At 59.3% G+C, this 21,207-nt stretch overlaps 1 protein-coding gene across 2 annotated transcripts in view; it reads left to right on the top strand.

Annotated features, from left to right (window-relative positions):
• The window catches only part of B4GALNT4 (beta-1,4-N-acetyl-galactosaminyltransferase 4), a 32,646-nt gene extending 12,425 nt beyond the window's left edge, over nt 1-20,221 (top strand). For both annotated transcript variants that reach the window (XM_041129290.1, XM_030039291.2), the window contains exons 2-20: nt 4,275-4,390; nt 7,142-7,252; nt 7,866-7,961; nt 8,285-8,375; nt 8,729-8,829; nt 9,556-9,623; nt 10,084-10,162; nt 11,927-11,993; nt 13,539-13,682; nt 13,933-14,042; nt 14,380-14,480; nt 14,862-14,944; nt 15,659-16,937; nt 17,113-17,420; nt 17,679-17,832; nt 18,209-18,281; nt 18,376-18,529; nt 18,911-19,037; nt 19,250-20,221. In XM_041129290.1, coding sequence (XP_040985224.1) covers nt 4,388-4,390; nt 7,142-7,252; nt 7,866-7,961; nt 8,285-8,375; nt 8,729-8,829; nt 9,556-9,623; nt 10,084-10,162; nt 11,927-11,993; nt 13,539-13,682; nt 13,933-14,042; nt 14,380-14,480; nt 14,862-14,944; nt 15,659-16,937; nt 17,113-17,420; nt 17,679-17,832; nt 18,209-18,281; nt 18,376-18,529; nt 18,911-19,037; nt 19,250-19,364 — 3,264 coding nt within the window. In that variant the 5' untranslated portion in view covers nt 4,275-4,387 and the 3' untranslated portion in view covers nt 19,365-20,221. The remainder of the gene's footprint in view (nt 1-4,274; nt 4,391-7,141; nt 7,253-7,865; nt 7,962-8,284; nt 8,376-8,728; nt 8,830-9,555; nt 9,624-10,083; nt 10,163-11,926; nt 11,994-13,538; nt 13,683-13,932; nt 14,043-14,379; nt 14,481-14,861; nt 14,945-15,658; nt 16,938-17,112; nt 17,421-17,678; nt 17,833-18,208; nt 18,282-18,375; nt 18,530-18,910; nt 19,038-19,249) is intronic.
• Nucleotides 20,222-21,207: the final 986 nt, after the last annotated feature.

The raw sequence follows: 21,207 nt of genomic DNA, 5'->3' as shown, positions 1-21,207 counted from the left end.
AGCTGCCACTGGTGCTGCTGCAGGAGACCTCTCCCAAAGGAAGAAGTCTCACCCCTGAAGCCCCAAGGGCTCAGCATCGCTGACCAGGACACACAGCCTGGACCAAAGCAGGGTCAGACTCTGACTGCGCACCCGTGTGGGATGGGAAGATGCACCGAGGTCCTGAGTGGTGCTGCCTCATCCTCCAGGGCCATGTCCACTGCCGAGCCGATGCTCTTCATCCCCGAAGAGTCCTCGGAGTCTGCCGCTCAGGGGTTTTCATCCTCGCGTGGGCACCTCCGGGCCGGGGAGCAGAGCCCTGGCAGTAGCTGGAGCTGGGCAGAGCATGCCAAGGCATTGCCCGACCACTGTCCCATCCCGGCAATTTCTCTCCGGTGGCTCCATCCATTCCATACGTGGCTGCCTGATGACCAGGACCAGCCTGTCCAACCCGATGTCTCCCAGTGGGACCCTTCCCGTTGAGCAGCCAGAGCTTCTCAGGGCTGAGCATCCAGCTGGAGGGCAAGAGCTGGGGATTTTGGGAATCCCAGCCCTGATCCTTTTGCAGATGCTCCTATGAGCTTTCCCCTACCTGTGCCGAGGCAGCTTGGCTCGCTGGGCCGTGTCTGGGTTTATCCCTGGGTGACTGGTCTGGGTACATGGTGGGTGAGAGCAGAGCAAGCTCGCAGCAAGTGACTGTGGAGGGGAGACTCGTTAGAAGCAATTAGGAGATGCAGGAGGAAGTGCAAGTGAGGGGGCATCTCTAACCACGTTGGAGGGTTTGGCAAGGGTCCAGAAAGCTGCAAGAGAAATCCCGGCTCCGAAACCTAACCGAAGAAAGGGGCTGTGTTCGGGGCGAGCGAGCTGCGTGCCGTCAGCCGAGCAGGAGGGGAGGAGAAGGGAGGTGGGGAGGCAGGAGTTGGCTGCGTGAAAGGCCCTCTGTGCTTCCCGGCGGAGGGGGGAGGTGGCAGCAGGGGGTTTATACGGCTGTGATAACGGGGAAACTCTTATCTCCCAGAGAAGCATCGCCCTGGTCTCTGTGCCGTGCGATGGGGTTGGTACTTGGTCCCTCGCACCACAGTCTCATCCTGAGGACTGCTTCTGGCCCTGGCTCGTTGTCTGGAGGCTGCTGTGACTCGGAGATGGTTCATGCGATGGCGTGCGCATCTCCTGACCCCTCCTTGCGCCGCTCTGAAAGCGTTATCGTCGCTCCCACGCTTGTTGGGGGAAGAGCTCTTAATGCATCCCTGCCGAGCATCCCCCCGGGTAATGCCGTCCTGGAGTGAGCAGGTCCCTTGCTCATGCTCCCGACCTTCCCCCATCCTCTCACCCCCTGCTACCCGCCTTTATGCGGCTCTTTCTGGTCCTTGAAAAAGAGGCAGGTTAGCAGAATTAATCAGAGCGGCGGTGCTGGCTCTGCATCCCGGAGGGATGCAGGGGGAGCAGCCGGGCTGGGCACGGCAAACGAGCAGTCCCGGAGGGCGCTGGGAGGATGCGTAGGAGGAAACCAAGCTGGGGGAAACCAAAACCCTCCTTCCTCCCGGTGCTGCTTTCTCCCTCCTCTTCTTGTACCCCCTGACCTGCTCCTCTGTCACAGGGGTGAGGTTCAGACCAAAGGGGCTTGATTTTTTGAGGGGGGAGCAAAGTGATGCTTGTTGGTGCAAGGTGCTGGCTTTTCCTTCCCCTTATCAAGGGCGACATTTATTTCCCGTTCCCACACAGGCTGATTAGCATTTGGGTGTTTGGCTAAGGCTGCCCTTGACTTTCCTATCCAATATTTAAATTGTAGGGGAATAAACATCGGCGCAGAAGCCTGGAAGCCTTTTTCTGGGGCTTTGGTGGCGCTTTCACTCCTCCGGGGATGCAAGCACTAGCCTCCCCGCCAAGAAGAGAGAGGGTTTTGCTGAAGGCACACAGGTTTTGAGCCTCAGTGTTACTTAAACCCCATCAGAGCAGTGGTGGCGTTTAATTTAGATGCAAACCGAAGTAGGGAGCACAAGCCCTATCCTGCTCCTTTGTGGTGGCTGAGAGGAGTTGCTTGAGTTTGAGAGGGTCCCTGATGGGGCTGGAGCTGGGTGATGGGGTGGAGGGCGAGCAGGGGCTTATGGCTTTGGCTCTTGAGAGCCTGCAAGGATGGAGCCTGCGCAGCGTTGCTGGGGAGAACGCGTTTCTTTTTTCCCCGCTTTGCTCCAATTTATATCAAATAATCTCTCTCCGATTTACCCAATGACTTGTAGCAGGGGCCCAAACCGGGGTGCTGTACCCAGAGGTGAGCGAAAAGGGCTGAGCGAAGGTGGGGTGACCATGTCCAGCCATCCCCTGCGGATGCAGCCTGGGATGCTGCTGGCTCGGGTTTGCTCACCAGGACCCGGGGCTTGGCAGCAGAGGCTGATATGGGGTTTGTCCATCCCAGGGACAGGACTTGCAGCGTGGCACCCCCAGCCTGCATCGCAAACGGATGCTGAGTTGGCAAATCCCACGAGACAGGTTCATCTCCTCCAAGGCCAGGAGAGATACCCTGCATGGGTACTGTGGAGCCGGCTGCTGCATCCCATCCCTTGGCAGGTCCCTGGGGATGCACCGAGATCTTCCTCGTGTCTGGTGGGGGGGAAATAACGCTGTCCCCGGCACTCCGTGCCGGAGTAGCAGCATCTGCAGCTTCGGCACAGCCAGGATTGGCTTTATTTCCACCGCCTGTGCTGGCAGGAGCATCCCTAGGAGTGATGGGGGGTCTCGAGAGCAGAGGAGATGAAAGGAGGGTGCTGGATCTGGTCCTGCTCCTCCCTGCAGTGCTCCCCATCACCCTCCTTGGGGCCATGGGAGGAACGGTGCGGGGATGAAGATGGGTGAGGGGAGGAGGGCGGCTGGAGGGAGGCAGGGAGCTGCCAGGAGAGAGTTGGAGCTGCCAGGGGCTGAAGAATGGCTGAGAGCAGAAGAAGGGGCTTTAGAGCTTAATTTCCTGTCCCCGCGGTGGGGATGGGATTTGTGCTGCCATCTCCAAGGAGACGCCAGCTGCGCGGCTGCTGGAATACTAATGGCATGGGAGGCGTGCGGTGGGGGGCTCCAGGGGCACCCCAAGCCCCTCCTTGGCCAGGCTGTGGGGTCTGAAGCCACCCCAGCAGTTCCCACCACAGTAGCCACCGAGGCTGTTTCACTTTGGGGGGGTAGGACCCCCCCCCAGGACTTGCTGTTTGGGGGAAAGAGGGTGTGGAGGGACTGGAGAGCATCTTGCCATACCCTTTGGAGGGTGTCGGTGACCCCCTTGCTGCAATGCCCACGGCTGGCGGACAGGGCTGCGGGGCTGCTCGCAAGGTCTGGGGCTCCCCCTTATTGTGATATGGGGGTGGCTGGTTTTTGGGGGGACCCATGGGTGTTCTTAGACACCCGCCTCTCCGAGCATCGCCTTGAGCTTCCCTTGATGTCGGTTTGAAATGCAGAGCCGAGCTGTGCACTGGCACCAGAATCGACGGTTGAACTGCAAACTCCCTCCATCCCACCAGGTTTTGGGGTGCTTGTCTAAAAAGTTCAGAGGCAGCCACCTGCTATGTCAGAATAGAGGATGTTTCCCCCCCCCCCCCCCCCCCCCCAATAACTAATACGTTTTCCAAGACTGTGCCATTATTTGGGGGGAAGTCAGTTATTTTAATGCTGGGAAGTGAGGGTGGTTTAAAAGAAACCCTCCCTTTGCAGCCCAAGGCAGATGGGTGTGAGCTGCAGAGGGGAGTCTGTAGGTTGGGGATAATTAATGCAGCACACAGTAACAAAGTCATCTGCAGCAGGGCTGTTAGTGAGGTCTTTGCGATGGTGCATTTAGTGTGGTGTTGGGGATTGGGAAGATGGGTTTGGGGAGAATATGTCTGGGGGGTGCTCGGAGCCAGTGTGCTCTGGGCAGAGCTGTGGGATGCACCAGGAGAGCCGGGGACCGGATGGACAGGGGAGCAGGGATGCGTCCCCGAGGATGGATGGGGAATGAGATCCCACAGGAGCTTATCCTGGCTGTCTCTTATGTAAAGGGCCATGAGCTGGGCTGCGGGGGGTGTAATTAAACCTGATGCTGATGAGCTGCTGCAAGCTGCTTAGTACAAATGTAATGAGGGGAATCGCAGCCAGAGCCCCCCGCCATTGTCCCGTGCCGTCGTCCCCCATGTCCCTCCCTGCTGGGAGCAGCGGCGATGGCAGCACCTGCCCTTCCCCCTGCCAGGGCAAGGGGGTGTCCCCAAAAGAGGAGCGATGTTGGGATGGGGAGGACGTGGGAGGTGGCTGTGGTCTCACTCCTTCTTCTGCTCCCCTCGCAGATGGCGAGAGGCTGGGGGAGGTGACTGATCCCGGCAGGCGGCCGGCGGCAGCCCAGGCGTCAGCACGGCGGAGGAAAGCCGAGGACTCCAGCGAGAGCCATGAGGAGGAGCTGATGGTAAGCGGAGAGCTGCAGTGCGGTCGGGTGTGAAGGGACCCGTGGAGGTTGCTCATCCAAGTCCCCTATCCAACACGGCCAACTAGAGCAGGGTGCCCCAAGCCTTGTCCATCCGAGTAGATCAAAGGATGGAGAGGGCACAACCTCTCCTGTTCTGTTCAACAGCCCTCGTCGTGAATTAAAAAAACCCCTAATACCCCATTGAAACTTTTAGTGTTGCACCTTGTGCCTCTTGCCCTGTCGCTGTGCTTCTCTGAGGAGGGTCCAGCATCATCTTCTCTGCACCCTGCTCTTGCATAGCTGTTGATGGCAATAAAGTCCTGCTTTGCTGGTCAAAGCCACCTTCTCCTGTGTTCTCTGCTCCGTCTTGCTAACCTCCACTTGTCTGTCTTGGACTGGAGAACCCCAAACTGGACCCAGTGTACCCCAGGTGGGGTCTCCACACAGAAGCCAGAGGGAGGATCTCTCCTTGCTAACAGCCCAAGAGGCACTTGGCATTGTAGCCACGAGGACACCCCGCTGTCCCCTGTTCAATCTGTTGTCACCAAGCCCTTGTTCAACACCCTGCTCTCCCCTGTTCAACCTGTTGTCACCAAGAGGCTTTGGAGCAAGGCAGGCAGGTGGGATGGCAGGAGAGGGAAACCACAAAGTGTCCCCTGCCCCGTCCCAACAGCAGGTCACTGCCAAACTGCTGTAGGTCCCCGTGACAGCGAGTCACCGTCAGGGTGGGCATTGCTTGGGCTGTTCCCAAGCCACGGTACTTTGAGCACAGGTGAGTGTTTTGTGTCTGGAGGGAGGGGAAAGCATCGAGTCCCTGCGCCCAGACCCCCTCGGTGCCCATCTCTTTATGCCTAGCCCTGCCCAGTGTCTTTTGCAGCTGCTGGACATCTACAGCATCACTGGCTCTGCAATTAAAAGGCTGGTTTGTCCCCACCTTCAGCAAATAACCCACCCCCTTTTTCCAGCTGCAGAGAGCTGGGCTGTGAATAGTCCCCTCTGTTGGGGCAGGCGGGGGAAAAGTTCACTCCAGTTTGAAAGCAAACAGCTTGGCTCGAAAGGACTCTGCAAACTGGAGCAAAAAAATGCTGCTTCAAAAAAGGAGATGGAAAACTTTCCTCCTGGTGAGCTCCCAACCACGGATCTTGCTGTCGACACAGCCGGCTTTTTGTCTTTGGGGCAGGGCAGGGATGCCAGTGGCTTGTCGTCTTTACCCATCTCACCCATGGGATGGAGACCCATCCCAGTCCCTCTCCATAGAGGGACAGAGAGTTTTTTCCAGGCACTGGGTGTAGAGAGCCACGTGCCAGTAAGGAGAGCTGGCTTCAGGCTAGGCAGCAATTAGGCAGTGAGAAATACGGATGGGGAAGAGGCTGATTGCGCCTGGCTGGCTGGCAGAGGATAGGCGAGAAAGGATGACCCCTGCTCTGATCTTTCCCAGCTCCTCATAAATAAGGGGCAGATGGGCAAAGGAGGAAAATGACGTGCCTGGAGAAAACACAGACTGGTTATGGGTGAGGATGGAGGGGGACAGCAGGAATTGTATCGTGGCTTCCCTGGGAGGAGGGTGAATCCTTCCAACAAGCACAGCACAATTACGCCACCTCCCTAATAACGTCTTCCAAGGGCACCGCTCCCCTCCTCCGGGACGCTAATGAGTTCGTTCGCTAATTATTCCTTTGGCACTGTGCATCCTAACGGGCTGCGCTTTGTCGATGCTGTGGTGGTTCTCGCCTGGGCTCAGAGCCGGGCTCTGCTTTCAGAGAGGTGTTGGCTCCGCTCTTTCGGGGATGGCATGGTCCCTCCCTCCCTGGCCAAGGCCACGGGGGACAATGATGGTGAATCCTCCTGAGACAGGTGGCAGGGACATCCATGTCCCCCTCAGTCCCATCCCCGGACAGGACTGATGTTGAGTGTGGGCGTCACCGGTGTGACAATGGGCTGTCACACCAGCCAGCTCCCTGCGTGACAGGCACAGCTTCCCATCACCCCAAGCAAGGGACACAGCGGCAGGTCGGCGGTCGCTTTGGAGAGGGTTGGTGGCTCTTCCTTCCGCACATGCTAGCTGGTCCCTTGTCCCTCCTCTGCCTGCGCTTCCTGGGATGTGATGGCAGAGGGCAATGCCCACGGGGATGGCACGGGCTCACTCTGGCTCTGCCTGCAGCTGCCAATGTGGTGGAAGAGGAGGATGCTCTGCGTGGGCTGCAGAAGTGCCTGGCTCTTCCTTGCTACCCATCACCTTTTCAGCAAGCCGGGGGCAGGTGAATGCTCACCTAATCCCTCTAAATTACGAGACACAAGCGATCGGATTAACCTAATCCCCTTTAAAGGAAGAGGGGGAGCAGAGAAACATCCTGCTTCCTCTGCCCATGAGTAGACATAGAGATTGCTTCTGCTCTTTTGGAGATGAAGCCCAAAATACTCCATTTCCAGTAGCCCATCAGACTGGCCAAACATTTCGGATGAACAGAAGACTCACTGTTTTGGAGAAGTTTCTCTCCTCAGCAGAGGAAGGGAAACGCGTTTAGTTGGAACATTTTGAAACAATGCTCCCTGGGACACCTTGCCAATATTTTTCTGCCTCCTCCTGCCCTTGCTTTCCTTTGCTGTTAGCCTTGAAAGCTTTTGCCTTGGTTTGGCAATGCTTGACATCCAAAATGAGACGTTTAGATCTAGGGAGACCTCATGCAAGTGCAGCTGGGCTGGCCCTGACCCTCCCTCATCTCTCATATCTCCCTCCTTCTTCCTTGGCAGAACGATGGGCAGGACTTGGACGGCTGGTTTTCCAGAGGCCAACGGTCCGACCGAGCCACAACGCACCCCAAACTCAACCTGACCAAGCAGGCTTTGCCCTGGAATGAGCAGGTAGGTGGGCAGGGAGCAGCAAAAGGGGTGATGGTGGAGGAGGAGGTCCACCCTGCCCCTTGTTGGGGACCCCGCAGCCCATGTGCCCCCAGCATGCCAGGCTCCAAAGCCATCTCCAGCCATCCTCCTCCCTGCTATTCATCACCCATCCCGAGGGCTCTGCCTGGTCCTGGGGTTAACGTGGTGCCCGTGAGGATGAGCTCCCCGGGTGTGTGCCGTGGGTGTGCGTCAGCCCCCTCATCGGTCTGTGCGGGTGTGCAAGGGGAGATCTTGCTGCGTGTCTTCTCTGGATGGGTCCACGCTGCGCCCATCTCCTGGTGCTGGCTGTGTGCTGGTGGGATGGATGCTGGGGGTGGGTGAAGGGTCCAAGTGCGCTTGGGACCCAAAGGAGTAGCAGCAGGAGGGTTATCTCCTGGGGTTTGGTGTTGTGACCCGGGGGCTGGCACAGGGATGGGAACTCAGCCTTTCCTCAGTGTCACTGCAGAAGAGCTGAGGCTGGGCAGGTGACATCCCTAGGGCTTGACATCCGCATTTCAGCCTGCCCTAACGCTGTCCTTGGAGAAGGGGGGATGTGAGGAGGACACCCCACTCATCTCCCTCTCTTGTCCTGCAGTACAAAGGGAAGGCAAACTTGCACGTCTTTGAAGACTGGTGCGGAGGGGCCGTGAGGCACCTGAGGAAGAACCTCCATTTTCCACTCTTTCCCCACGTGAGTCCCAGGGCTGATGGTGGTGGGTCAGAGGGAGGGGTCTGCTCGTCCTTCTCCTCATGCTGCTGGATCTCCATTGGGTGTGGGCTTGGTCCTCAAGACCTTTGCTTGCAGGCTTTTTGGTTTGGTTTGGGGCAGGTAATTCTCAACAGAGCAGGGATGGAAGAAGAGGTGGGTGGTGATGGGACATCCACATTCCCTCCGGTGCCAAGGGCACAGGACCCTGGGATAACAAGGAGGAGGTGGGCTGGGTGATGTTGGTGCAAGGCATGAGCCTGGGCATGAACTGTTCATGCTTTCACATCTCTGTCTCTCCTCCACAGACCCGCACCACAGTGAAGAAGCTGGCTGTGTCACCCAAGTGGAAGAACTATGGGCTGAGGATTTTTGGCTACATCCACCCCTTCAAGGATGGTGAGTGATGAGGCTTGGCCTCTTCTCCCCCTGCAGCAATGTGGAGAAGCTGCCACCTTCCCCCTTCTTGGGCCACACGAGGACAGAAAAGCTCTTAAAGACAGTCTCCGAATCACTGGCTCCCAGGCAGGAGGGTCTTTCTGGAGCAAAGACCCTTTTCCCTGGTTGCTTCAACTGGAGGCAAGGCCCACGACCCATCCAGGACAGAGCCATGACATGGGGTCTGGGGTGGCCCCATCACCTCTGTCCACCCATCCCTGTTTCCCCATCTCACAATGAGGCACCGGGACTGAGCCCATGCCACCGGAGCTGCTGTATCCCTCTGTGGTGACCTTCTCCTTCGCTCTCTGCAGGGGATTTCCAGTTTTCTGTGGCTTCAGATGACAATTCGGAGTTCTGGCTCAGCTCCGACGAGAGTCCGTCCAACTCCCGGCTGGCTGCATTTGTGGGCAAGGTACGTGCCATTGTCCTTGACCCTCTGCCTTTCCCTGCACCAGGGATGCTGGAGCTCCCACTGAGAGTGTCTCCTCCCTTGGGGTTCCTGGCTCATTGCTCCCAGCATGCTGATAACCATTCCGAGTGCCTTCTGGGGATCCGTAGTGTTCAATTAACGATGTTTCAAACCTATGGGCGCTCTTTAGCCACCGCACATTCTCCCTTCTACAGGACCCTCTGCTGCAGCACCTCTTAAAGGGAGGGTGCAGGGTCCATGTGTGACTTTGCCAGAAGCAGCTCTCCTGCTTCTTTGCCCCCTTGGGAAATGCCAGGCTATTTCAGCCTGGTCCCATCTCTGCCCCTGGGTCCCATCCTAGTTGTAGCTACCAAAGACCAGCTTATGTTCCAGAGTAGGAGATTTAATATTTGCTCCTGGATTTTCTTGGCATTAACTCCTATAACTGGAAACCCCATGGTCCGTCATTGCACCCATGCCTTTTTGGGATCTTGGTGGAGTTAGCCGGTGACAAGTTCTTGTGGCAGGAGTGCCAGCAGCTGGGGACAAGCGGCCCCTGGGATAGAGCCTCTGGGATATCCTCCTGCCTGAAGAGCCTTTCTGCAGCATGGCATAGTGCCTGATGGAGGTGGAGGAGAGATTCTTGCAGCCTGGTGGGGTTTGGGCCTTTTGCCTGCTTGGCCCGTAGTGTCCCCGGTGCTCTCACATGCTCCTTCTTCCTTCCCCCAGCTGGGCACCGAGTGGACGGCGCCGGGAGAGTTCACCAAATTCAGCTCACAAGTCTCCAAGCCTCTGCGGTAAGTGTGTGCTTGCTCCCGCTGCCTATCCCAGGTGGATGGAGTCGGGGAGACGGAGCTGCTGGCTCCGCGCTGACTCAGTTCCTCCTCCCTGGGAGGAGACCCCGGCCATGGTCTCTTCCCAAAAGGCATGTGGGGTCTGGGCTGGGCAGGACTTCAACCAACCATGCCTCCAGGTCCATGGCTTGAAGGTGTTGGGGGCCGCAGCCACCTCTGCAGATAATGAAGTGGGCACAGGGGATCCCCCCGATCTCATGAAGCTTCTCAGCAGTGGGATAGGGGAGCAGATACCCACATCATGCTGCCTGTCTCCTTGCCCCAGGAAGATTTAGCTACATGTGAGCAAGACAGAGAGGGTTTCCCGAGATGGCTGCTCTAGCAGGGGAGCTCCCATTGCCCTGGCAGCAGTAGCAGTTGGCTCAGCAATGATTTCTAACTGGCTTCTTCCCCTCTTGCGCAGCCTCATGTCCTCCAGACGCTACTACTTCGAGCTGCTCCACAAACAAGACGACCGAGGTTCAGACCACGTGGAAGTTGGCGTGAGTAAATGCCCCCACCCCGTGCTCCTTTCAGGGCTTGTCCTGTCAAGAGCTGGCGCCAGGGCTTTTCCCGATGTGCGTTAAAACTCTTTCTCCTGGAGCAAAGCCACGATTTCCCCTCTCCCATGGCTGCCAGTGGCTCAGCCCACAGAGGGGACGAGTCGGTGTCACTCCGATGGAGCTGGGGCTCGTGTCCCCGTGCCCCTGGGCTGTTGCTGTGCAGGGCACCTGGCACAGGCTGCTTTTCTCTGTGCTCATCTGATCCTTTCGTGCCATGGCCTTTTGGGACCTAAAGACCCTGCTGTCCCTCCCTTGTGCTCCTGCCTTGCCAATGTGCTCCCACAATGGATGCTAACAGAGCAGCCCCTCCTCCGCTCCAGGCTCCAGTGGTGGTGGGACATCCAGCTCAGTGTGGCCAGTCCCATCCCTTCTCCTTTCTCCTTGGCCTTCTGCAGAAGGGCTGGCAGAGGGGGAAAGGTCCCCTGCGGGCTTTTTCTCTGAGGACCCCGTTGCCACAGGCAAGGAGAGCCCAGACTGTGTAAGATCAGAGCAGGCAGGTCCCAGGACACCATCTGCGAGTGGCAGACCACCTTGCTGGCTTGCATCCCAGGGTCAGTGGTGGGAGAAATGGCCGGGGTGATGGAGTGGGTCCCTTGTTTCTTTTCCCCCTTAGAGATACCATGAGTTTCAAATCTGAACTTGTCTGCCTTGGCTGCACAGCCCTGGCAAAGCCTGGAGCGTGTGTGTCAGGAGCTCGGGCTGTCTTTGGGAGGGGAAGATGTTGGCTCGTTAGCAAAGGTTTCCTTTCTCCCAAGCAGTCATTAATCACTGGAGTCAAACTTGTGCCAGCAAAGCATCAGGGAGGCTGACAACACCCTTTCCTCGCTGGTGCTTTCCTCCCCATCGCTCAACCTCACCCTCCCAGGGCTCCATCTCCATCCATCCTGATAAGATCTGCATTTCTGCTGTGAAAAACAAATAGATGGGGGAGACATTTTTTTGCTGGAGGGAGGGAAGCCTTTCAGATGTTCAGAAAGAAACAACAACAACAAAAAAGCAGGACCCTAATGCGTCTCTCCCTGCGGGCATTTGAGGGCTTGTCCTGACAAAGGCTCAAGACATGCTTTTAAAATGCATGTAGTTATATCAGCGCAGGCAGCTCTGAAGACCCTCTTAAGTCAATGCAAACTCGTCTGCTGTTAATGTGTGTTTGCGGTGCGTGTTGGCTTTGGCTCAGGTCCTTGATGGGTGCCATGGCCTCCCTGCTCTGTTCCCTGAGGTGGAAGGGGGGTGTGCGGAGAAGCTGCCCTGTGCCCCAGCATCGGCCCTCCCCTGCGAGGCAGGACGTGTGACTGTGCTGCCTCCCATGATGTTATTGTTGATGCTGCTGCTGATGCGGGGCTGGATCTGGCCTGCCTGTCCCAGAAGGACAACGGGTGGTCGTGTGGCAGTCCTGAGCAGAAAGCAGCATGAGCCCGTGTCCCACCTCCGGGAGCCTTCCCTTCTCTGACCATGCAAGGGATGCCTACTAATCCCAAATCACCCAGGATAAAGGCAGGAGATGGGTCTGGGTCTGTGCTGGGGCAGGATCAGTCCTCTCCCTTGTTTCCCTCCTGCAGGGTTGGGGCTGGGACCAGTGCAGGCAAGTTTGTGGGAGCTGAGGACAGGGGAGGACCCATCCTAGGGTGCCTGGGGTTGGGCAGCTGCATCCTGAACCCCTGCCACCCTCTCGCTCATTCTCCATCTCCTTTTATTTTTTCCTAGTGGCGAGTTTTCCTGCCCAGCTTGAAGTTCGAAGTGATCGACTCCTCCTACATCTCCCTGTACACAGGTAAGGGCCACACGTGTCCGCCTGCAGCCATGGCAAGCAAGCTCTCGAGGGGGCTGTGTGTGTTGGTGCAGCCGGGGAGAGATGGCACCAGAGCCTGGGAAGGAAACCAGATCCTGGGGGAAGACTTCAGCCTCTCAGCCCCCCCAGAGCTTCTGCTGGGTGTAAGAAAGGAGGCAAGGGGCTGCGGCAGGTAGCGGTGATGCTGGGAGTGTGCTGCGACCCTCCTAAAAACGGGTTGGAGAGGTGACACGCCACAGAAACACAGCTCTCCTGGTGCTCCAGCCTTGTCCCTGCTAATGAGACCGTGGAGGGCTGGCTCCTTGGCCTGGCCCTGAGTTATGAGGAGCTGTCGTGTAACCAGGGATGGATGGCGCAAGGTTTAATTAAATCTATAGATCTTCTGCTTCCTGCCCCTTCCCTGGCAGCAAGAAAGGACTTGATAGATGGGTCCTGCCCCAGTGCTCAATACGCTGGAGGACTGGTCATCAAACATGCCCTGGAAGGTGTCGATAAGGCAGGAGGGGACAGGCAACAGGCAGGGATTAGTGGGGAGAAGAGGGATGGAGGGGTATTGCTTGGTATTGATGCAGGTGCCCATGAGATGGATGGCGTGCAGATAAATTCCCCCTCCCCAACCGCTGTCCTTCAGTGCTTCTCTTTCCCACTTCCCGGCTCCCTCGGACCCCAGCAGCATTCCAGGGTGAAGCCACATCACTTGTGGGGAGCCTATCCCCATGGTGAGGGGGACACCAGCAGCGTAGAGAGCATCCTCCTTCCTTCCCTTTCTCCAGGCTTTTCCAGGGGTTGCAGCCCAACCTCAGCCAGCTGCACAGAGGTTTTGGGGAGCCTTTCCCTGCTGCAAGCAGAAGAATCTGGGGCTTGGGAAGGGGGTTCCTGCTTGCTTCAGGACCCGCCTGTTTCCCTGCAGCTCTGCAGCAGGGAGAGCTGCCTGGAAAGGGAGCACCCTTGGGTGCTCGGGGCAGGCAGCTCTGAGCATGGCCAAGGTGACCGGAGCAAGGTGACCTCCCTCGGGGAGGTCTGGGGGCTGGTTGATAGCCAAGGACAACATGCCACCCTCATCCCTGAATAGGAGGCAAAACCAGCTCATGTTACATTTACCTGCACCTCTACGGGGAAGAACATTCACGGTTTAATTCCTGTGTCCTTGGGAATTAAAAGCCCATAGCGTTCCCACCCCTTGTCTTTGAGCGTGGTGAGCAATGCCGTAATCGGAGCTGAGCTGCCTGGCTGAGATCAGCTGTACCCTTGTCCTCTTGGTGCTCATTAGTTGATGGCAATAATCATTAGGCTGATTAGTCACGGGGTCTGTGAGCACATGAGAGGGCTGGAGGAGCTGGGTTTGCCCTCGTGCAAACACATCAGCTCCCCTTGTGCCCCTGGGAGCAGGAGGAATCCACAATTCTCTCTGCTGTCTTGGTGGGAGGGATGGAGAGGTTGGGAAGCGCCACCTTGGAGGATGCTCCTGGGACAATGCTCCGTATGGGTATGCCCGTGGGGTTCAGCTCCTGTCCTCGCCTTCTTCAGATGAATCGTCCCTGAAGATGAACCACGTGGAGCACATCCCGCAGACCTTGGCCAGCCACAGCGGGAGCTACCTCTGGGAGGCACAGCAAGATGAGCACGGGGCTGACATGCTGAAGTCTGACCCCAGGGACACCTTCTTCCTCAGTAAGCGGCTGGGAGCGGACCCTTGCAAATCTCTGTGGGATTTTGTAGGAGGAAAAAGGCAGGACCTGGCTGCCAGGGGCACCCAGAGCATCCCTCCTACCTTCTTGCCTGTCTCCTGGGTGGAGGGCATCTCTGCTGGGGTCTGTAAGGGGCCAAGTTGGGATGGTTTGGGCTACTGACTATAAGGTGGGTTTGGCTACGAGGGTGGCAGAGCATGGCTTGGGGCTGAGCTGTGGCTGCTTCTCCTCAGCCCCTGCGATCGAGGCCTCCCGAGTGGAGAACGTGCTGGTGCCCTGTGCCTACAGCCCCACCTACGTGGTGAAGGACTTCCCCATCGCCCGCTATCAGGGCCTGCAATTTGTAAGTGCCTCCCCATGACAGGGATGGGGTCACGCTCCCATGGGAGACATGGCAAAGCAGGGTGCTTTGCCCTCACCCCAGGGCAGGGATTTTTCCACCTGGTTACAATCCAGGAGAAAATGTCTCTTGCTGGAGGATCAGGCTGAGCTTCTCCATCTTGACCCGAGAGGGTTTGGGTTAAAAGCCCCATGGTGTGCTTGAGATGCTGGAGGTCACCTTGGTGCTGAGGGGCTGCGCTACTGGCCTTGGGTCTCTGGCTCCTCGTCCTGCCGGCCCCCACTTCCTCGGAGCGAGCCCACTCTGCACCGGGGTGATGGTGGCGTGGTCGTCTCCCCAGGTCTACCTCTCGTTCGTGTACCCCAACGACTTCACGCGCCTCACTCACATGGAGACGGAGAACAAGTGCTTCTACAGGGAGTCCCCCCTCTACCTGGAGAAGTAAGTGTTGGTGGGCTGGTATTTGGGGGTGGTACATGGAGGGAGAGGAAGGGGCTGATGTCAACAGGGCGCTCAAAGAGCTGGAGAAACGGCACTGAGATGATGCATCCTCAGCCGCGTGTCCCCAAGCTCCGTCCCTCATGGAAGGGCCACCTCCAGGCTGGCTCTTTTCCCATCTTTCGGGCATGTAGCAGCTTGGGACCTGGCAGTGCTCCTGGATTTTGGGAATCCCAGCTCCCTTTGGAGCTGGGCTGTGCCCAGGCACCTGTGCCGCAGCCGGGGACGTGCCTCCCTGCGTGGGCTTGTGTATGTGAGAGCACGTCCCTCTGCACATACACCCCTCCCTTACCTCCGGGACCTCATCTTTCTTCTGTCTCCCAGGTTTGGTTTTTATAAGTACATGAAGATGGATGAAGAGGAGGAGGATCCACGCCAGCGAGCGTTTCTCTTCCTCAACCCAGACAGTGAGTCACCGCTCCCCGCTGGCAGCTTTTTGGGCATCTCTCATCAGCTTGGCATGGGGCTGAGCACTGGCATCCTTGCCCACCAGCCCTTGCGCTCGGAGATGCGGCTCATAGGGATGCCTCCAGCGATGCTGGGGGGCCTCGAGGAGGGCTGGGCTGCGCAGAGCAGCTTGCCTCTGAGCGGTCCCGCACGCTCCGTGGTCACGCATCCTGCTCGGCTCAGCCACAAAGCTCTGTGGGATATGGGAGTGGGATGCTAGGGGTGGGATTCGCCCTCCCTAATTCTTGAAGCTGTGTACCCACATCTCCTGGTTTGGCCTGGTCAGTGGGCAGCAGGATAGGACCAGACCTGGTGTGGAGTCTGGGGATGCTCATGGGGACCTGCAGGAGCTGGTTTGTTCAGAGCCTACCTGGCTGTCGGTTTGCAGCCTGGCAAAGCCCTGGCAGGCTAGGTTTGCTCCCAGATGAAACAAGAGCGGTGCCAAGATGTGGCCAAGGTTTGGAGGGGTTAACACGCAGAGCCTGGAGCTACCGGCCCTGGTGAGCATCAGTCAGTGCCCGCCAGCTCTCGGTCTCCCTCGCCAAGCGGCCGCTTGCAGGTTAAGCTCTTGCTGGAGATAAGCTTTGCCTCCTTGTCTTGGACCAGCATGCTGCAGGGGGGTGTGGCCAGCGGCTCAGACCCTCGGGGTATTTATCTATGCCTTTACTCCCTAGATTTCCTTGAGGATGAGGAGGAGGAGGAGGAGGAAGGAGTGGACAGCCCTGAGCCCACAGACCCACCTCCCGAAGCCAAGGAGAAGAGCTTTGGGCCGGTACCCGGAGCCAAAGGGAAAGAGACCCCACCAGTTACTGGGGATTATGGAGACGACCTGGACTATTACAGCTTTCGCCACAGGCAGGGTCAGGCCCGGGACGATGCGGGCACGCCTGGGCAGCCGGGAAGATGGAGCACGTCCCGCCAGGCCAGCGCCAGTCCGGCGGCTGTCCTCGAGGACCTCCACGGCGAGGAGGACGTGGGCCCCGCACTGGAGCCGGTCCATGGGCGGATGCTCAGTTGGTTACCCCAGGATCCCGGCGAGGGCGAGGAGGATGAACTGGGGCTGCTGGCACCTTCGAAGCATGCTGGGGCCCTGAGCCTCCAGCCCCACCTCTCTGTTCCCATCTTTGGTGGCAAAGCCAAAACGCTGGGTCCCAGCAAGGCTGCAGCAACCAGGGAGGACAAAAAACCCCGGAAAGCCCAGGAGAAGGTCTACGTGACCAGGCTGCAGCCGGGGAAGCGCAAAGCCCCGGCCCAGGAGCCAGCCTTCCCTGGCATCTTCCTTTACCCAAAACCTCTGAAGAAAGTCCATCTTCACTCCAGGACCCCTCAGAAGCATCCCATCTCCTCCAGCAAGCTCCATGCTGTCCCTGGCCGCCGGACCCCCTGGCTCCTGAGCAACATCTCCAAGGAGAGGGACGCTGCCAGGCGGAAGAGTGCCCGTATGGGTGGCAGGAGGTGGGAGCAGCCGTCCAAGCCGGGGACTGAGCGGCGGGTGCTGCCCAGTCTCCTCGCCCTGGGGACCGAAGGGCTCTTCAGCAGGGAGATGCACGAGGACACGACCCCTGCCCCGGGCAGGACAGCGGCCACCACCGATTACAACTCCTCTGAGGCGACCCACTCAGAGGGGACACGGGTGACATCCTTTCTGAAGATGTCAGAAACGACGGCGTCCCAGCAGGAGGAGGGAAAGGGCCAGGAGGAAGAGGAGGAGGAGGAGGAGGAGGAAGAGGTGTCAGACTACAGCTACGAGACCGGGGAGCTGCAGCACAGCTGGCTGGAAGACTCCATCAACTGGCAGAGGACGTTCAGCGTCAGCTCGGTGGACTTCGAGCTCCTGCGCTCCGACTGGAACGACCTGCGCTGCAACGTGTCGGGCAACCTGCAGCTGAGCGAGAGCGAGGTCGTCGATGTGGTGGCACAGTACATGGAGAAGCTCAACGAGAAGAATGGAGGGTAGGGAGGGAGCAGGGTGCGGGCGGGAGGTCGGGGGGATGTGCCTTCATCCCGCTTGGCTCCTTGGGGCCAGGTGAGCTGGATGGTGGGTTCAGGCCAACCCCTCGAGCAAGGCAGCTGTGGGGAGCGAAGCTCATGGTGATGGTGCTTTCAAGTGCTTCTCCTTTCCCTGTAGCATCTACACCCTCCTGAGGATCGTCAACGTGGAGAAGCGTCGGGACACGGCCCGGGGGAACCGCTACCTGCTGGAGCTGGAGCTGGCAGAGCGGGGCCAGCGGACGGTACGGCTCTCCGAGTACGTCTACGTCCTTTTGCACCAGGGCAAGCAGGACGACAGCGCCGAGGCCAACCCCGAAGGGCTGGCCCTGGGGGCCACTGAGCCCCAGCCGAGCACCTGGAGCATCCTCTACGGAAAACCCGTCCTGTGCCGGCCCCTGCGGCTCAGCTGGAAGCAGGACGTCATGGTGCACTTTGTGGTACCCGGTAGGTGAGAGCAGGATGTGTCTCTCCAGGGTCTCTGCTGCTCCCTCTGCCCTCGGCATCCTCTGGTGTGGGGAAGGCAACCCCTTTGCTCCCTGGTTGTATCCTTCAGGCTGGCCCAAGGGGGATGAGGTTCTCTCTTCTCATGAGATGCTGAGGTTATCGCTTCTCATCAGAAGGGGTGTTGGTTTGGTTGGGGAAGGTGGTGCTCTTGGGACCCTTATGGTGAGCCTGAGGGACGTCTGTGGCTGTGTCTGGCAGTGAAGAACCAAGCCCGCTGGGTCCAGCAGTTCATCTCGGACATGGCCCGCCTGTACGGGGCTACGAAGGACGCCAACTTCAACGTCATCCTGGTGGACTTTGACAGCGACGACATGGATGTCGAGAAAGCCCTACGGGATGCCCGACTGCCCCGGTAACCCACCCTGTGCGAGCTCCGCGTCCCACCCTGCTCTGAGGCTGCCGAGGGGGGTCTGCGGGGCTCCTCGTGGTGGGACAGGCCATCCTGGTGGTGCTCTCGCAACCTGCCTTTCCTTCCCCAGCCCAGCACGTGTCTCTGCCTCGCTGCCCCTTGCCTCCTCCTCTTTTCTGGGGGTTTAAACTTGTTTTCTGCACAGAGGAGTCGGGGATGCAGAAACCTCCTCTGCCTCCGTGGGGGCACCCTCGGCATGACTTGTAGGCACCTGACCCCCTTCTGAGAAGGTCCCTTCTCCTCACTGATGGTCCCTGTCCCCCTCTTGGCTGTGTCCCTTTCCGTCACCAGCACTAACTGCCCTGTCCTCTCTCCTCAGCTACCAGTATCTGCGGCGCACGGGGAACTTCGAGCGCTCAGCTGGGCTGCAGGCTGGTGTGGACACGGTCGAGGTGAGCTGGGGGAGAGGAACCAGCTCTCGCCTTGGCTTCTCTCCCAGAACTGTTTCGCCCTGATCCTCTCACTTGTGTCTATCCCCTCCCATAGGACGGGCACAGTATCGTGTTCCTCTGTGACCTGCACATCCATTTCCCCCCCAATATCCTGGACAGCATCCGGAAGCACTGCGTGGAGGGGAAGCTGGCCTACGCGCCCATCGTCATGAGGCTGAGCTGCGGCAGCTCCCCACGGGAGCCCAACGGTAAGCGGGGTCCCCTCTGCCGTGACACCTTTCCAGCTGGAAAATGTCCACCGCCTGCCCGAGGAGAGCTGCGGCGCTGGGTTTGGGTTACAGCTGGCCTTGGATGCGCAGGGAGGATGGGTTTGTTTTTGCTCTGGCAAGATGGGATTCAAACCCAAGGGTGCTCGAGGCACGCGGGGCGCGATGCCCCCCCAGAACCGGGCTGTCGCCCAGTGCACCCCCGCAGGAGGTGGCAGTGATGGGGACAGAGCTGTGGTGGGAAGAGAGGTTGGGACAGGGTGTTCCTGTGGTTCCCAGGTAGCAGGGAGAGTGCGGAGGTGATGGCTTGGGGATTTGGGGTCCCCCCGCACCCCTCGCCTCACTGCTCTCCCCCTCCTCCAGGCTACTGGGAGGTGAACGGCTTTGGCCTCTTTGGCATCTACAAGTCGGACTTCGACCGTGTGGGAGGGATGAACACGGAGGAGTTCAGAGACCGCTGGGGCGGGGAGGACTGGGAGCTCCTGGACAGGTGAGGCTGGAGGTCCTGGCAGCCCCCTAACCCCCGCCAGGGCAGGGCTGGCCATGCGGATTTGGGCACATCCCCTGGGAAACCCGCTCTCTTCTCCATCCGGCTGGCTAAGGGCCGGGGCGATGTGGCGGAGAAGGGGCTAAACCTCCCTTTGGGAGGGCCGTGTCCGTCCCCTCCCTCCCCTGAGCGGCTGTCCCTCCGTCTGGCTGCAGGGTCCTTCAGAGCGGGCTGGAGGTGGAGCGCTTGCGTCTCAGGAACTTTTACCATTACTACCACTCCAAGCGCGGCATGTGGAACGCCCGCAGCAAGAAGCCACCCAAGGACTAGCGCCCCGAGCCCGGCCTGAAGCCACTGACCCCCCCCGCACCCACCGGAGGCAGGCCACCACCGGCACCCGGTTGTCCCCGACCTCTGCCGACGCACCTCGGTGCCGGCACGGAGGGCACCCGTAAATGAACCGCAGTTATTTTGGGAAGGGGGGAGCGGGGAGGGTGAAAGCGGGCAGTGATTTTTTTCTTAAGGGTCTAATTTCTTAGTCAGAAACGAATTTATTAACTCATTAGTGCCGGGGCAAAGAGCATCCAGCTGTCGGGAGGGATAAAGCCTCCTGGCTGATCCCCAGAGCCGGTGGGTCTCTGGGGACTGTGCTGGGCCAGTGATGCCAGAGGCAGAAAAGTGGTATCCAAGCTCGCAGCCGGCGCTCGCTCTACAGCCCCTTTGCTGGGTCGCCCCCCCCCCCAAAATGCCCAACACCTTGTCCCTGTGCCAGGCTGGAGAGCTGAGCTTTTTGGGGGGGCTGCCAGTACCCACAGGAGTGAGCCGGGGGTATGAGCCTGCTGGGGCTGCCCAAACCCTCCTGCTCCCCTTCCCGGGACCCGTGGAGCCACCGTGGAGGTGAAAGGGGGTTCGGCTCTGCTGTGCCGCGTGGGACATGCCGCTGCGGCCGTACGGGGTGTGGGGCAGAGCCCCTTGGCACGATGGGCTGGCATTGCCTGCGCCCGGGGGGGCTGGGTTGGGGTGGGAAAGGGCAGAGCCCAGAGCAGGTACGGGAGCAGGGGGAGAGCAAATGACGTTTCCAAGCTAATTTCTGTGAAATTATGAGGTAGGAAGCTGTTTTCAGGAAGTTTTGTCTGTTTTGGGGTTTTTTTTATTCTTAAAAAATAAAATCAATGTCTTGGCTGGGATTTCCTTCCCCTCCGTCACCCTTGCGCCTTGGCAGGGATGTGGCCCTCGGCTGGGCGTAGGGCACGAAAAGCCAGGTTGGCCTCTGTCCCTCACCACGCAGGCTGGGAGATGCTTTTGCCCACTTGAAATCACCGCTGCCGTCTGTAACACCCAGGGGGGCTCAGGAAGCCCTGACCCACCGGCGTGTCCTGGAGGAGAGAGGAGCTTGCAGGGAGCGCGCTGGTGGAAGCATTGGGCTGAGCCTGGCTGGCGCTGGGAGGCAAGGTCAGAAATTCCCGCTGGGACCGAGGAGGAGGACGACGGGTACGGGGCAAGGATCTGCTCTCTTCGGTGGGAGCGGGCAGCAGCGGCATCGCAAGGGGCCCCTTTGCTGTTTCGTGCAGTGAGGAGGAGGAGGAGGCAGCAGCCGTGTTTTTGATGCCCGGATGCACGCCCGGGCTTGCAGGGAGGTTGCTGAGCCTCCGCCCCACACCTGGGCTCCTCCCGGGGAGCTGCCTGCAACCCACACGCTGCACGGGGGGCTCACTCCGGTGCCCCCGGGGCTGGTGAGCCGAGGGGAGAGCCACGAGCTGCTCCGCTCACTCCCGCACGCCGTTGCACGCTTGTTCGCCGAATGGCCGTGTCAGCCCCTGCCCGAACTCTTTGCTCACCTTTTCCACTTGCACGTGGACGTGCCCAGCTGCACGCAGCGCCTCGCGGGCTCCGGCAAACCCGCTTTGCCACGGGCCTGGCTGCTGTGAGCTCCTTCTGCTCCTCAGCCGGGTCACCCTGTCCCTGCAGATCCCCTGGGCTGCCACCACCGCGTCCTTGCTGCCCTCCACCATGAGCTTTCAACAACTGTGAGCACCCCCGGGAGAGCGGAGATAGCCCCCAAGTTTCCACCCCCCCAAGTGTTTATTCCCCATCGGCATCCCCTGGGCTCTGCCTGAGCATCCGCTGAGTTTTGGGGTGAGGATGGAGGTGGTGGGCTCAGCAACCTGCTTGC

The sequence above is a fragment of the Aquila chrysaetos genome, chromosome 16 (genome assembly GCF_900496995.4).
Source record: "Aquila chrysaetos chrysaetos chromosome 16, bAquChr1.4, whole genome shotgun sequence".
NCBI classification, from domain to species: domain Eukaryota; kingdom Metazoa; phylum Chordata; class Aves; order Accipitriformes; family Accipitridae; genus Aquila; species Aquila chrysaetos.
This window is presented reverse-complemented; position numbering and strand designations above follow the sequence as displayed.